This window comes from Narcine bancroftii, chromosome 2 (assembly GCF_036971445.1).
Source record: "Narcine bancroftii isolate sNarBan1 chromosome 2, sNarBan1.hap1, whole genome shotgun sequence".
Lineage (NCBI taxonomy): Eukaryota > Metazoa > Chordata > Chondrichthyes > Torpediniformes > Narcinidae > Narcine > Narcine bancroftii.
Window position 1 is genome coordinate 352,155,604 of NC_091470.1, and position 17,590 is coordinate 352,173,193.

Here is a 17,590-nt window from a genome sequence, read left to right on the forward strand (position 1 = left end):
ATGAGTATTTTTGGTCACTTTGCTGTACTCTGGCTATCCAGTCCACTACACTTGCTCTCTTTGACTCCAGTATTAGCTCCAACTTCACATCTGCTTCAGTTCTGGTCTAAGGCACCAATCCAGTTTAAGCCTTCCCAAGAAGCACCACCAAATCTCCCTGCCAGAATATTGGTCCCTCTCCATTTTAGGTGCAATCCACTCCTCTTGTGCAGGTCAACTCTGTCCCAAAAGAGATCCAATGATCCAAGAAACTTGAATCCCAGCACCAGCACCTCAACCACCTCTGTCCTCCCATTCTATACCTAACCTGACAAGTATGCGGCTCTGGGTGTAAATCAGAGATTACTACTCTCAAGGTCCTACTTTTTAATCTTCTTTCTAGCTCTTTAAATTCACTTCATAGGACCTCACGCATTTTCTCCCCATGTCATGATCCCAGTATGCACAATGACCTCTGGCAGCTTACACTCCCCCTTGACAATGTTCTGTAACTACTCAGAGACATCCTTGACCTTGACATCTGGGAGGTAACACATGTCTCCATTTCTGGCACAGAACCTCCTGCCCACTCCTCTAACTATGGAGTCACCTACCACTATAAGTTTGCCCTTCCCTGTTGTGCCTCAGAGCCTGTCATAGCTGTTCCCTGAAAGGTCATTCCACTCCATAACTGTATCCAAAGCAATAAACTTGGTACTGAGAGGGATGGCTGCAGGGGAACCCTGCACTGTCCACCCATACCCTTGACCTTTCCTATTAACCTGTGAAACTGATGATCACCTTTGAAAAATAGAAAACACTTAGCTTGATATGGTTTATTATCTTTGTCTATTCCCTTCCCGAACTCCACTGCTTCTTCAGTAAATTTCTGACCTACAGCACTGAAATTGTCCTCTTGCTCATCAGTAATGATGTATCGTTGCTTTACGCTAATGCTTCAGATATTTAATTTTGCTCATGACAAAAGGACTTCATTAGTTCAAGAAGATTGTGAGCCACCACCTTCTCAAAAGGCAGTTGGGGGGAGGGGGGAGGAGGTACAAGATTCTGGTCTTACCAATCAGGCCCACATCTCAGAAATGAATAATAAAATTTATAATATTTCTCACTTATTTTTTCCTGCAAATATGCTTATTTAGATAAGACTAAGTCGACAAAGAAGATTTCTATCTCTCAAGAATAGATTAAAAACTTATAGGTATATAAATTCTGGGGCCTCAGATCAAACACTGGATACAAATTTGTCAATGAAGATAAAGTACAGACATATAGAACCTATCTTAGGAAAGACAAAGAAAAAGTGAAAAAAAGGGACATTTTTATTGCTTGATTTTTCTGGCTAAGATTTTAGATTTATAAAGATGGTCAGCAATCAAGAAAAAATAGACAAAACTCAAATCTAAACCATTTGCAAAACTGTAGTTAGAAAACTATGAACCGTTGGCATAATAGTTATTTTTTGAGAAATGTGTGTAAATATGTTAAACTGGCGACATTGTCTTTCCCACAGCTGGATTCTTACGGGGCATTCGACAAAATGGTCCAATGCAAATTGAAGAAGTTATTGACTGGCACAACGTGGTGTTTCATTATTTAACAATGAAGGGCCAGACTGACGGTTTGTTTGTTAAAAATTCTTCATAGTTTGAGGAGGTGAAAAATCCAGACCATTTTTTCCTTTTGGTGAATACTAACATATTGAAAGGATTTTCTGTGTAGAAAATCTCAAAATTAAAATATAAAGGACGCCTTTATTCAGTGGGAACACATTTACAAAGCTTTGTATGAGCATGCTTATGTAGAATGGATTCTGCTGTCTCTGTGCATTTATGGTGGTCAGATCTGAGTGGAATGAAAAGCAGAGGCAATGCATGAATTGACTCTGCTATATTTTAAATTTATTTAAATTTAAACTTAAATTTTGAATTTAGAAATATAGCACGGTAACAGGCCCTTCCAGCCCATGAGCCCATGCCACCTAATTACACCCAATTGATCTACAACCCCTCGCTATGTTTTGAACAGTAGGAGGAAACTGGAGCACCCAGAGGAAACCCACGCAGACACGGGGAGAACATACAAACTCCTTACAGAGAGTGCCAGATTCACACCTGGTTCGCTGGTGCTGTAACAGCGTTGTGTTAACCACTACAATAACTATGCCACCTCTAATGGTTGCATTGGATTCCCATTGGGAAGCCGCTATTTTTTTTAAATTTGATTTGCATGTTATACTAATATTACTGTTACATTTTACTAACAATGTTATGATTAATCTTGTTACTGTTTCCAGTGATTTTTATGGATCCAAAATGGTACCCGAGCACAGTGTATTTTTGCCTATATGGCACACAAAACTAAGCTTTTCCCTGTATCTCTGCATACGTGACAATAAACAATTCAATTCAATTTAAATTTGAGCATGCTTCAGTAGCTTGAACATTGCCTTCCACTGCCAATCACAATTAGAACATGTTCAGTCACCAACACCCGTCATTGGCATTTAAGGCTGACATCATGGACCTCAAGTTATTAGACTATGTACTATAAAGAAGGAGGGGTCACGTCTCCAGAATGGAGGACCATCGCCTTCCCAAGATCGTGTTATATGGCGAGCTCTCCACTGGCCACCGTGACAGAGGTGCACCAAAGAAGAGGTACAAGGACTGCCTAAAGAAATCTCTTGGTGCCTGCCACATTGACCACCGCCAGTGGGCTGATATCGCCTCAAACTGTGCATCTTGGCGCCTCACAGTTTGGCGGGCAGCAACCTCCTTTGAAGAAGACCGCAGAGCCCACCTCACTGACAAAAGGCAAAGGAGGAAAAACCCAACACCCAACCCCAACCAACCAATTTTCCCTTGCAACCGCTGCAATCGTGTCTGCCTGTCCCGCATCGGACTTGCCAGCCACAAACGAGCCTGCAGCTGACGTGGACTTTTTACCCCCTCCATAAATCTTCGTCCGCGAAGCCAAGCCAAAGAAGATAAAGAAGGAGGAACACTGAAGCATTTGATCATTCTTCAGCAAGACAAATGCGTTCTTCTTTTCCTTTTATTTATTGTTTATGTTGTCAATCCTCAAACATTCCAAAGAGGGATAATCTCTGCCACAGCTGATTAATTTAGAGATTGCTTTAGCTATATTATTACAAAAACAGGTACATAGTTATATGGAAACCAGATTTCTGTTTGACCTTTTGTATTGTTTAGGACTAGTGTTGATACAGCTGCAGAATGAGCTTACCAAAGGTCAGTAAGTGTGATTTTGGCATCGACTCTCAAACTTGACTTGCCAAAACCCAACAACATCAAAAACCGTGAGGTGCTGCCCAGATGGGTTGTAATCTTGCTCAACCATGTGCCTGGGAAACCAGCTTCGTGGACTCTGCACCTTTTAACGTGATTAACTGTACACAGAATATAACTCTGCCGTCATGTTTATCAATGGAGCAAGTATCACTGTAACTAATTAGTAAAGTTTTTTTTATTGGTTAAGGGATTATTGCATTTAAAGTATATCACATATAACTATTAATGCTTAGCAGATGTGTTTTTATTTGGTGTGACATGCATAATGGCTGAATCTGACTCTGCTCCGTAGGCATACTGTACAATTTAATCTCCATCACACTTTTAATCTGGACGTCTCACTGATTTTGCTGAAATAATATCCATATGGCAGCAAGAGGCATCTATCAACAAAGCAAAAAAAGTGAGGGGCTGGGGAGAGGTAGTCAAATACCAAACTATTGGCCTTAAAAAATCAGTTCACTACCCAAAATTAAAAATAGAGAATGCTGAAAAACCTCAGCCACTTTTGCAGCATCTGTGGAAAGAGAAATAATTAATGTTTCAGGTCTGAGACCCTTGATCAGAGCTGTGAAAGAGAGAAAGCGAGTTAGTCTTGGCCACAGAGAAAGTGGTGACTTCCACTATTCACATTTATTCCCATGTCCTGCTATTGTATTTGGAGTGAAACACAAAAGTCTGCAGTTGCTGAGATTATAGTAAAAGCACACAAAAATGCTGGAGGAACTCTGCCGGAATTGCAGTGTCCATGGGAGGTAACGATATATTACCGACGTTTCAGAGATGAGCCTTTCTTCAAGGTATAAGCTAAACAGCAGGCAGCCATCTTAATTAAAGGCAAGAGAGAAAGGGAAGGCGGAGGAGTCCAGACCAACAGCCAAAAGGTGTTATTGAGGAAAGGTGAGAATTGATTTTGGCTCTGTGAAAGGAGACAGGGAAAAGGGAAGAGAGACAGAACTAGAGGGAAGGAGATGGGGAAGAAAAAGGGCTCAGCTTGGATTGGCAGTAAAGAAAGCAAATGCTATGTTGGCATTTGTTTCAAGGGGAATAGTGTATAAGAGTAAAGAGGTGTTGATGAGGTTCTATGAGGCACTGTTGAGACTTCATTTGGATTACTGTGTGCAGTTTTGGCCCCCTCATCTTAGAAAGGATGTAATAATGTTGGAGAGAGTACAGAGAAGATGATTCCTGGAATGCAGAGGCTACCATATGAGGATCGCTTAGCAGCTCTTAGACTCTATTCATTGGAGTATAGAAGAATGAGATGGGATCTCCTAGAGACATTTCGAATGCTGAAAAGATTGGACAGAGTAGATGTTAATAAGATGTATCCCTTGGTTGGTGAATCCAGGACAAGAGGGCACAGTCTTAGAATTAGAAGGTACCCATTTAAAACAGAGTCGAGAAGAAATTTCTCTAGCCAGAGGATCGTGGGTTTGTGGAATTTGTTGCCACATACAGCTGTGGAGGCTGGATCATTGGGGGAATTTAAGGAGGAGATTGATAGGTATCTAATTAGTCAGGGTATCAAGGGATATGGGAAAAAGGCAGGAAATTGGAACTAGATGTGAGAACAGTTTAGCCCAGGGTGGATTTGTGCCGAATGGCCTGCTTCTGTTCCTTTTTCTTGTGATCTTGTGAAACGTCGGTAGTACAATTTTACTTCCTATGGACGCAGTAAGACCGGCTGATTCCTCCAGTATTTCTGTGTGTTTTACTGTTGTTTGTATTTACTTGTTCACTCGATGTTGTTTCATAGTTGCTGAGATTCTATTTCCATTTCTTCGACATTGCAGCAAAAGTCTGAATTGCAGAAAGTGTAGTTTTTGACTCCTTTTTGATATGTTATATACTATTCAGGCCATAATGTATAGTTGTGCCCCAGTTGGAGAAAGGTCCCAGGAGTTTCCAATGAAGAGTAGGTTAGAATTCATCTTTGTGCTGCAAACATTTGATTTTTGGATTAATTTTCCTTTTCCAATTTTAATCACAGCCATTCTGGCTCAAGCACCTTCGTCTTCCAAGAAGTAGGCAATTTGATTGAAGGTGTTTTCCACAGACACTGTTGTGGGGCCAAATTCATTTCCCCACCCCTGTGCCCCATTTGGTTTTCCAACCCCTCCCTCCACCTCCATAAATCCACACATGGAGCTCGCAAACTTCTACTCTTTCTTCAGTCTGCTTAGATTTTTAACATGTTGGGAGAAGTTTTATCGCAGCGTTGGGGGGGGGGGGTGGGGGGTGAGAAAGTGGACAGATTGTGATGGAAGCAAGGATTGATCTAAATTTTAAATTTAGACTTGCAGCTCAGTTACCAGCACTTTTGACCCACAAGCCTATGCCACCCAATAACACCCAATTGACCTACAACCCGGTACGTTTTGGAGGCTGGGAGGAAACCAGAGCATCCAGAGGAAAGCCACGCAAGCACAGGGAGAACATAGAAACTCCTTACGGACAGCGCCAGATTTGAACTTCAGTCGCTGGCACTGTAACAGCGGTGCACTAAACACCTATACTAACCATGCTACCCCTAGAACACTATGGGCCCCTTTGGCTCTTGTGATCTGTGATGAACCATTTTCTTTTGCCTAGTCCCACTGACTTGCACCATAGGCCTCCATACCTCCTCCATCCATGTACCTGTCCAAATTCTTCTTAAATATTAAAATTGAGCCTGCATTCATCACCTCAGCTAGCAGCTCATTCTACACTACCACTACTCTGTGTGAAGACATTTCCCATCATGTTCCCCCTAAACTTTTCCCCTTTCACTTCTAACACATCTCACCTACCCTCAGTGGGTACATTTACTCTGTCTAGCCCCCTCATAATTTTAAATAACTCTATCAAATCTCCCCTTATTCTACACTCCAAGGAATAAAGTCCTAACCTGTTTAACCTTTCCCTGTAACTAAATTCCTGAAGTCCAGACAACATCCTAGTAAATCTCTGCACTCTTTCTATCTTATTGATATTTTTCCTGCAGTTAGGTGACCAAAACTGCACACAGTACTCCAAATTTGTCCTCACCAATGTCAGAATCAGAATTTATTGTCATGAACAAGGCATGAAATTCGATGTTATACAACTTTACCGTAACATCCAAACTCCTATACTCCATACTTTAATTTATGAAGACCAGTATTCTAAAAGATCTCTTTACAACCCTATCCACCTGTGATGCCACTTTCTGGGAATTATTTACTGTATCCCCAGATACCTCTGTTCTACTGCACACCTCAGTTCCCTACCATTTACCATTATGTCCTTTCTTGGTTTGTCCTTCCAAAATGCAACACCTCACACTGTTGAGAAGGAAATGTTTAGCGACAAACTTGCTGGGCCTTGAGAAATCATTCCTCACTTGACCTGGTTAATTATCTTTCCCCATTGTGTTCAAAATCCAGACTTATTCATTTTAAATGACAACTCCAACAATACATTCCAATTTTAATTACAAATTTAAATATTAATTTATAGATAAATACACAATTTATTTTTGCAGGTACAAAGAATGCTCACTGTTTTCAATAATGACTGTAGCTGAAAACCATCACTAAATGGTTTGTGTGGGGCCCTGACAAAATAGATCAGCCATTCTCAACTCTTTTTTTGGCTATGGCCCACTTAGACACTGCTCAAAGTTTATGGGCCCCCTTCCCTGAGGAGCAGTTAAATTTAGTGAATTTCTTCTGTACTTCTCTCCTACCGACGATATAAAATACAAAAAATATTTTATGATTTCAAACCGTGGCCCCTCTCAAATGTGCTATGGCCACCAGGGGTCTATATGGCCCCTGTTAAGGATGGCTGCAGTAGATGGTTAATACCCATTTCCCTTGACAGAGAAGGGAGTTAAAATAAGAAGAAACTAGTGGATATTTTTTCCTCCCAGAACAAAACGGTGATCAAAGCAGAAACCGTAATTACATCTATATTCAGATGTGCAAATAAAGTGTCATACAGACCAAGTAAATGGAATTACTTTATGATTTGCATGATCATTTAATGAAACAGATCACTATTTTTTGTCAACAGCAGAGTTGAACAAACTGGTCAGAATTTAAAACTACATCTTTTATTTGTTTATTGTGCTTTTGATATTGATATGATCAGTTTGGACTGGATGAAGATTCCAATGTTTTTGATTAATTATAAAGTGTAAGGAATATTTTAAAATTATTTGATCAGTTCCTCTTATCAAAGATCTACTCTGGATATGGAAAATTAAAAGCTTAATGTACAGTGTAAACTTGCTTCAGTATTAGAAAATATTTTGCTTAAAATATTCTGCCATTAATGTACCAGTAATATCACCAGCATTTGGTAATTAGACTGATGAGCAACAAGGTATTTTCAAACCATGGAGATTGTTTCCAGGATTACAAAGTGAACTAACTATCTTTGATAATGTTTTATTGAATAAAAACATCCAAGTTGTAAAGAATTTTTAAAATGAATGATGAGCTGTGTGAATTTTGTACAGATGCTACGTATCCATTGACCTTCTACCCTCTTAAGGCAGTGAATATATATTGGGTTGAATTTATCAAATCATGTTGGGGTATTGTTTTTACACAGAGGGTGGTGGGTGTATGGAACAGGCTGCTAGAGGAAGTCATTGAGGCAGGCTATTGCAATGTTTAAGAAAAATGTGGACAAATATATGGATGGGATAGGTTTGGTGGGATATGGGCCAAGTGCAGGCAGGTGGGACCAGGATGAGTGGACATTTTGGTCCGCATGAGTAGGTTCATCTGAAGGGCCTATTTCTATGCTGTATGACTCTATAACTTTATGAAATTGGGCTTCAACCGTTTGCAGAACCAACAAATTACTTTTGCTCCCTATTAGACTGCACACACAATAGTTGTCTCATTAAAATCATTAAAAGCAATGGTTCTCAACCTTTTTCTTTCCACTCAAATACCACTTTAAATAATCCCTATGCCATCAATGCTCTGTGATTAGTAAGGGATTGCTTAAGGTGGTATGTAAGTGAGAAGGGAAGGTTGAGAACCACTGCTCTAGACCCAATTGTTACTGAAATATTTTGCCTGAGGAACATTGTCATTGGCCCATTTCCTTTGGAGTTATGGAACCGTGTACACGAGTCAATGAGGTATGATTAAAAGTGTAGTTTTCAAACTTTTTCTTTTCACTCAGGTGCCACCTTAAGCAATCCCTTACTAATCACAGAGCACCTGTGGCATAGGGAATACTTAAAGTGGTATGTGAGTGGAAAGAAAACAGTTGAGAACTACTGATCTAAAGGTAGGCTGAAGTGACTGATGAAATGCTTCTGTTTTGAAAGTACATCCACTACCAATTTCCCGGGGGCGTGGGCGTGATGGTATAGGGAGAAGAGATGGAAAAACACCCCCCCCCCACAAAACTATTAAAAAACCTGATTTTAAAGTTTTTATACTTTTTTTAGAAAATATTGAATATATTCCTGATATATCCTGAAAGCAATGAGGAAAACAAAAGTAAAAGCAGTTTAAAAAAAAGTACTTCTAAACAGCTATCAAGTACAGAAGAACTTGGGCCTACCTTTGAAGTGGAGCCTCCAGAGTCGATTTCTCCTCACCGGAGACCGCAATGGCAGTCCCTGGGTAAGATCCATTCAACTCCACCACCGACTTCACACAGCGTTGTGGAAGATGGCGCTGGTACCCAACGACGTCCTCCGGATCACGAGGAGCAACCGTGCATGCACGAAACTTCACATGTGTGTTATATCGAGTGCGGTCGGGGCTGTGGGGGGACCCGACTTCTTTTGGCCCAGCGATGCTGTGCTGACGGGAGGGGGGTATCCGAACCCGCAGCCCTTGTGCATCAAAGGAAGAGAAAGAAGGTGACATTGGAGAAGGACTGGAAGGAGAAGAAATTTACCCATCTATGGAGAAGGAAGAGACTGTTATATACAAGGGTAGGCCCATATCTAAACAAGTTTTAACAAAATTTAAATCTGACCCTCACTATTCAGATCCACCATCACAAGCTGATATATCTAAACAGATAGAAAATTTGGCAACTCAGATGGGTCAAGGTTTTTCATCTATGAAGGAACAACTTGCTGATATGAAGGGGGAGATATCATCAATTAAGTTGGATGTGGAAAAGTGTGTGAAAATGGTGGATAAGGTGCAAGATAAATTTAAGAAGATTGAAGAGGATGTCAGGAGGATGTGGAACAATGTAAAGAAAGGATGGGTCAGATGGAGGATGGGAAATTCAAAGAAATGATTTGTTGAAGAAAATTGATGCATTGGAGAATCAAAGTTGAAGGTGTAATGTTAAAATTGTTGGGCGTCTGGTTCAATCTTTCCAGAAGTGGATTCCTGAAGTTTTGGGGAAAGAATATTTTCCGAATGGTTTGGAATTCGATAGAGCTCATAGAGTGATCAGAAAGAAACCCCTTCCAGGTCAAGCTTCACACATTATCCTGATTAGATGTTCATGTTATCAAGATAGGAAATTGATCTTAAGAGTTGCAGTTCAAAATGAGATAAGTAATCAAGGCCCCTTGGTGGTTAAGAATAATAGTTTTCTTTTATGATGAATTGAGCCAAGCTGTTACTAAATGTCATAAAGAATTTAATTCTGCTAAAGCTGTTTTGTGGAAGAAAGGATAGAAATTTGCTTTTCGATATCCTGCTGCACTTCAAGTTTTTTATGGAGACTTTCAACCTCAGTTCTTTAATGACAATGCCGAACCTCTTACATTTGCTCATTCTCCACCGGATAATAATAGGATGAAAAGTGAAGAAAGTTTTTTCCAACAGTCTTTTTAAGGTCAGAAGGGGAAGAACGGAAGGTGAGACTTGATTGATATTGACATTGACAATGATCAGGTTGAAATGATCATACTTGAAATGATTTGTTGATTATTTTTTTGTTCTGTTCAGGGGGAGGGGTTTGACTTCTGAATCCTTCTGAAGTCGTTGGCCACTTTGTGGCATTGGTCACTCCACTCCCACATAATTGGGGGGTGGGGGGGGGGAATACTGTAGCACAGTATTATTGTTTTTGGGGTTTTTTTTTAACATGTGGGCTTTCTTTCACTACCAATTTCACTGCAAATTTTACACTGGTGTCAGTGCCTTGCCTGTATCTCCCCCCACTATTTTGCATTTTCTGTTAAATCCCTGTGGAGTATACAGCAAATTTATAAAATAATCCCTCATCCATCTCAATATCCCACATACCAACAAGGTCACAGAACTCCTCACTGACATTGTACTTGATCTTCACGACTCATCAGAAGCTTTACCCCTTGAAATTTGCTCATTTATCAATATCTAAATCCAGAGGGGTATATTTTTCCCCAAATCCTGGTGTATATGGAATGAAACTGGATGAGGATGGACTCACCACTGATGGAGATGTGTCAGCTCGAGTGATATCATAACCATGCCAGAGGAAGCCATTTCTATCAAATGAGTGATTGCAGGCAATACTGAGAATGAAATGTTTAAAGAAGCAATAAATAACTGCAAAGAGGAAACCTTGTAATCATGAAGAATGTAATATAACACAGAAGCAACTGCTGAAGAATGAAACATAAACAGGAATGAAAGAGCAGAACAGGGACACTAAGAAATAAAGCTGGAAAAACATGATGACAGTGAAATGAAACAAAAGCCCACATCTTTATTCTCTCGGATAATCTGGGCCAGGTGGACAAATGTAGTTGGAAACTTGGAACCAGTTAAAATTAATGGGAGACACCGTCAACTCTTTTCTTACATTGATCTGAAAGGTTACAAATTTAACTTGAAGGTAACAGAAGCCTGACCTTAATTGCCCGCCAATACTCTGAAGCTCTGACCACCTCAGGCATGCTGGTCCAGACTTCCTGAGAAGCCTGGCTATAAATTTTCCCTCTGGTGCATTTGCTAAACACATATATATTGTAGTGTGGCTCCAGAATTTGGTTCATTGACATCAGGGAACCAATGTCTAGAAATTTGACCAATTTGCACCTTTTTATGTGTTCATGGAAAATAAAGAGTTTTGCACATATATTGAAGGGGTTGTGTCCATTCCTGCTAATACTCCATTCATCTCAAAATTAGAATAATTTTTTATTACAATTCTCCTCAAATGAATTGTAATGATTATGAATTTATTATCATAAACATTGTACAGTGTACTTATGCCACAAAGATATTACTTGCTGTAGCCAAACTTGTTAGAAAATCAACTACAAAAACAACAAAATAACTATGATAGTATTCTACACCCCTCAATTTTATATACCCTCTGTCAAATCTCCTCTCATTCTTCGACGCTCCATGGAATAAAGTCATAACTTATTCCACCTTTACCTGTAACTTAGCTCAAGTCCCAGCAGCATCCTTTTAAATTCTCTTTCCACCTTTTCAATCTTACTGATATTTTCCTGGGGGGAGGTGACATTTCCAGGGAAACGAGCAGGCCGGCCACTCTTAATGGCTGAGGCGGCTGGCCAAGGACACAGCCTCCTCTACCTGTGGGACTCAGTCAGTGGCCGGTGCTTCCTCATCGACACTGGGGCCCAGATCAACGTCACCCCGGCCACGGTCATTGAATCCAGGAACTGACCTCGAGGACCTCCCCTCTGTGCGGCCAACGCAACAGAGATCCGGACGTATGGAAACAAGACAGTCCACTTCCAGATTGGCCGGCGAAAGTTCTCGTGGAGGTTCATGGTCTCATCCCTTCCAACTGCCATCCTGGGTGCCGATTCCTCCTCGCCCATGGCCTCCTGGAGGATATTTGAGGCAGGCACTTGGTAGATGCCTGGACTTTCCAGGCCATTCGCTTTGACGCCTCCCGCACAGAGCAGCCACAGATGGCCATGATCAGCATGCCCAGAAACGAATTCCAGCGAATCCTGGATGAGTTCCTGGCCCTCCTCAGACCACAGTTCTCCTCTGCCTCACCATGCCACAGGGTGTTCCACCACATCCCCTCCCAGGGTCCATTGGTTCATGCCAAGGCACGCCAGCTCCCTCCTGACAAGCTCCAGGGGGTGAAGGAAGAGTTTTCGCATCTGCTGGAGCTGGGGCTCATTCGGCGCTCCAACAGCCCATGGACCTCACCGCTCCACCTGGTCCCGAAAGCCTCCGGTGGCTAGTGCCTCTGCAGAGACTATCAATGGCTCAACGAGGTGACAGTTCCTGACCATTACCCCATCCCTCACATCCAGGACATTATGGCCAACCTGCATGGTGCGAGGGTTTTCTCCAAGGTTGACCTGGTGCACCCTGAGGACATATCTAAGATGGCCATCATTACCCCCATCAGCTTGTTCACATTCCTTTGCATGCCATTCGGGCTAAAGAATGCCGCTCATACCTTCCAGCGCCTCATGGACTCAGTGGGCAGGGACCTGGATTTTGTCTTCATTTACTTGGACAACATCCTCGTTGTCAGAAAAGATCGGGCACAACACAAGGCCGACTTGCGTGCCCTCTTCTCCTGGCTGGCCGACTTCGGCCTCACCATCAACCCAGCCAATTGACAATTCGGGAAATAGTCCATGCAGTTCCTGGGCCATACCATCATGGCTGAGGGAGCCACACCCACCACTACGAAGGTCGCCACTATCAAGGAGTTCCAACATCCAGACAAGCTCAAGGGGCAGCAGGAGTTCGCGGGTATGGTCAACTTCTATAATTGATTCATCCCAGGATCCACGCGCATCATGCAGCCACTATTTACCCTCATCACAGCCAAGCACAAAATGCTCACCTGGACCCCAGAGGCCTGCAGTGCATTCGAAGCCACCAAGGACGCCCTCGCAAAGGCTACCATGCTTGCCCACCTGCAAACCGACCTGCATATGGCGCTCTCCGTCGATGCCTCTGCCACAGCCATTGGCGCCATCCTGGAGCAGCAGCTGAATGGACAATGGAAGCCACTTGCATTCTTCAACCAGCTTATCCGCTCAACAGAGCGGAAGTATAGCGCTTTTGACTGTGAGTTACTGGGCATGTACCTGGCAGTGCGGCATTTCCGCTATTTCTTGGAGGGGAGGACTTTTACCATCTTCACTGACCATAAACCCCTCACTCAGGCACTCGCGATGGCATAGGATCCCTGCTCGGCCCGCCAGCAGCGTCATCTCTCCTTCGTGTCGGAGTTTACCACCGACATTCGGCACAAGGCGGGGAAGGACAATGTGGTCACCGATGCACTCTCATGACTGATCATCTGCGCGCTGACACCCAGCCTTGACTTTGACCAGCTTGACCAGGACCAGAAGTCCAATGCAGAAACGCGAGCCTTCAGGACTGCCACACGGGCCTATGGTTCCAAGACCTCCTGACTCCTAGTGGCGAAGGCACTGTCCTGTATGATGTCTCCATGGGCACTCCGCGGCCAGTGGTTCCCCAGCAGTGGTGCAGGCAAGTCTTCCATCACATCCACGATCTTTCGCACCCGTCCATCAGGTCCACAGTCCGTATAGTGGCAGAGTGGTTCGTATGGCATGGGCTGCAGAAGCAGATCGTGGGCTGGGCCAGATTATGCATCCATTGCCAGATGTCCAGGCACACCAGGGCGCCCGTGCAAGAGTTCGAGCACTTCCGGGAATGGTTTAGCCACATTCATGTGGACATAGTCGGGCCCTTACCAGTTTCCCGGGGCAACCGTTACCTGTTCAAGGTGGTAGACTGCACCACTCGTTGGCCCAAAGCATCCAGATGCCAGATGTCTCCAAGGACTCGTGCTCCTGAGCGCTGTTGCACGGTTGGGTCACCTGGTTTATCATTCTGAATCACCTCACCAGCAATCGGGGTGCCCAGTTCACCTCTGCGCTCTGGGCACAGCTCGCCAACAGGTTGAGGATAGAGCTACACCGCACCATGGCCTATCACCCGCAGGCCAATGGGCTGGTTGAGCATCTGCACCACCACCTTAAGTCGGCACATGGCCCGACTCACCAGTCCTGATTGGGTGGATAAACTGTCTTGGGTGCTCCTGGGCATCCGCTCAAGGAGGATCTGCAGGTGTCATCAGCTGAGCTGGTCTACGGTGCACCACTGGCACTGCCCAGTGAGTTTATCAACGCACCTCACAGACCCCAGCAGTTGCTGCACGAGCTACTTCCCCACCTCCATGCCCACTTGGACTCCTTAACACCCCCACTGCTGCCCTGACACGGCACACGACCATCTTACGTCCCCAGCGAGCTGCACTCCGCAGAGTACATTTTTATTCGGCGGGGTCCGCCCGCGGCACCTCTGCAGAGACCTTACGAGAGGCCATACAGAGTTGTCCAGCATTCAGGGTCTACGTTCATGCTGGACATCGACGGCAGGCAGGAGCTGTTTACTGTCGACAGGCTGAAGCCAGCTCACCTCGACCTCACTGAAACAATGATTGTGGCCCAGGCCAAGAAGCAAGGCCGACCAGCTAAAAAGAACATTGCCGCCAGTTCTCATGGAGGCATGCCACTAGGCATGCACTTGTAATCCACGCGGTGGGGCAGCCAGCCAAAATGGCGCCGTTGGGGATTTCCCCTTCTTCTCAGCACCAGGCTCAGAAGCCCACGCTAGGGGACCATGTGACACCCGAGTGACATCGGCACCCCCAATGAAGTTCTTAGCCAGGTCCGAGCTGGAAGTATAAGTCCAGCCTGGCAGCCAGCAATAAACCAATTTTTCTGCTCACTGGTTGTGTGTTCTTTCAGTAGCAGTGTAGCTGCCGCTACATTATCACTATTAACTTAACTAACCCACCTTAACCCCCTTCTAATTCTAAGCGCACATGTATATAATGTGTGTGTACATTTAAGAAAGTTCTTTGGTTCACAGTTCAATCTCACTTCTCAACTTCTCATTCTTCCAAGTTCTCTGGTTGCAGGCAATTCTTATACTATGCACAGAATTTAACATTTATAAAGTTCACCAGGCTTTGGTACTCAAAAGGTAAATGTTTACCGCTCAGGAAGGTCCTTGTAAGTTTGCAGAGAGAGATGTGTTGTTCCAGGATTTCCACAACTGAGGTACCACCATTAGTCACCTCAATGTCTTGCTGATGAAACTTGCCCCATCAGGATTCTCCAGATGATAACCTCTTTCTTTCAGGCTACCACAGAGTTCCTTTCTGTTCCACATTCCAAGAGAAACATCAGACAGATAGCACTTCCAGCCATCCACCATTCGGAAGCTTCTGTTTCAGTTCCAACAAGCTTCTCCTGGCTTGTAACAGTTATCTGTGTCACACACAGTCCAAGACTCCCTTCTGTCTCTCTCTCGCTATCTGAGTTTCAAACATCCAGCAGCATGTCGTTCTCTCTCTCACTTGCAAAACCCCCGACCTTCTCCAGCAAACAATAGGAGCTAGTCTTCTGCTCCATCTATTGTTTTAGGTAAACAATAACCTCTCAATGACCTCTGAGTGAGCACTTTGCAGAGAGGTCAAAAGCCTTGCAAAAAGGTCCAAAACAGACAATCTGGCTCTAGTTGTTCTTCCAAGACAATAGTTTATTCATTTCATGATATCATTTCAATTAACACCTACTTGTGAAATGTGCATAGCATTCTCCATAGTTCTGTAAAGTCACTGAATATGATTCTTCAGTATTTCAAATAAGATGTGTTTTAAGTGTGTGTGTGTGTTTGTAACCTAATCTAATTTTACCAATTTATCTCCCAAAAACATTCCAAATATTCCATCGCACTAGTAACTAAAAATCTCCTTAACCCTCCCACCACATCCCATAACTAAAATACATCATATCATAACTACGTAATAATCAATTCAGATTGCATCAGATGACACTCAAGGAACCCAGATAACATAAAATTATCATTCGTTCAGGGAAAGCTTCACTGGACAGAAGAATTTTTAAAAAATAATTTTAAGTCTTTTTCTTTGGCTTGGCTTCGCGGACGAAGATTTATGGAGGGGGTAAAAGTCCACGTCAGCTGCAGGCTCGATTGTGGCTGACAAGTCCGATGCGGGACAGGCAGACACGGTTGCATTTTAAGTAAATTATAATTTTAGCAGCATCGTTCAAGCGTATGGGGAATTGCAGGAATAAAATAATATTTACCCCTCAAATTGTAAGTGATTTTTTTTCATGTTACAGCAATACATTTTCTTGCTATTACTAAAGCTAACAACAAATTTTAATTTGTATTATTGTAGGGGTTAAGGGTGGTGGATAGAGTTTTATGTATAAAAAACCATGTTAAATTTGAAGATATATTTACAATTATTACATTATAATCATGGTTGATTATATTTTAAAATATTAAAAATAACTAATTTTAATTGAGAATCTGACAACAGTAATTTAGAAGTATCACTTTCAAAATTTCCTAACAACAATAATTCAGGATTTAATGGAAAAATTACTCTAGTAATTCATTGCAAAAATTTACTAACAGAACCCCAAAAAGAATCAACCTTTGAACAAGAATGTGTAGAATGAAAAAAAAGTTCCAATTTCAGTTTCACATCATGATTCAATAAATTTGATCTCCATCTATTCATTTTCTTTGGTGTAATATTTAATTGATGTAGAAAATTATAGTGAAGTAATCTATACCTTACATTAATAGTATTAGACATAACTTTTTTACATAAATCTTTCCAAACCTGCTAATTTATTATTGTATCTAAATCTTGTTCCCACCTTCCTTTTGAATTAAACCTACCTTAGGCACTTGTTCTTGTCACAAAATATATGCAATTGAAATAATTTTTTTTGTCATTCCATCGACTATAATTTGCTCCAAATTTTAAAGATCTTTCAAAACCATTTCTGATCCTAATTTTTTAAAATCTCAAATAAGCTCTCAACTGAAAATAACAAAATAGCATATTACAAGTGTTACGAGCCCAGAGGACCCCAAAACCCAAAACCAATAGATATTCACCAAGGTAAATTGTTACTTAAAATAAGGGTGCTTTTAGTTACCTTTAAACATGAAAACAGCATAACATTTTAATTTATCACTATTGACTTAACTAACCTAACTTAACCTCCTTCTAATTCTAAGAACACATGTATGTAATGTATGTGTGTAAGTTCAGAAAAGTTCTTTGATTCACAGTCCAATCTCACTTCTCAATCCTCCAAGTTCATTGGTTGCAGGCAATTCTTATACTGTGCACAGAATTTAATGTTTATGAAGTTCACAGGGCTTTGGTACTTGGAAAGGTGAATTGTTACCACTCAGGAAGGTTCTTGTCAATTTTCAGAGAGAGATTTGTTGTTCCTGGACACAGACTGACCCCTTTTAATCAGCCACATCAGTGTCTTGCCAAAGAAA

General features: G+C 42.3%; 1 protein-coding gene across 24 annotated transcripts in view; it reads left to right on the plus strand.

Annotated features, from left to right (window-relative positions):
- The window catches only part of trpn1 (transient receptor potential cation channel, subfamily N, member 1), a 269,947-nt gene that overhangs the window by 245,308 nt on the left and 7,049 nt on the right, over nucleotides 1-17,590 (plus strand). For 23 of the 24 annotated variants that reach the window (XM_069922285.1, XM_069922291.1, XM_069922289.1 and 20 more), the window contains one exon: nucleotides 1,511-1,618. In XM_069922285.1, the coding sequence (XP_069778386.1) occupies nucleotides 1,511-1,618 (108 nt within the window). Of the gene's footprint in view, nucleotides 1-1,510; nucleotides 1,619-3,212; nucleotides 7,762-17,590 lie in introns of those variants that run through there. The other variant, XM_069922280.1, reaches the window with a different exon arrangement.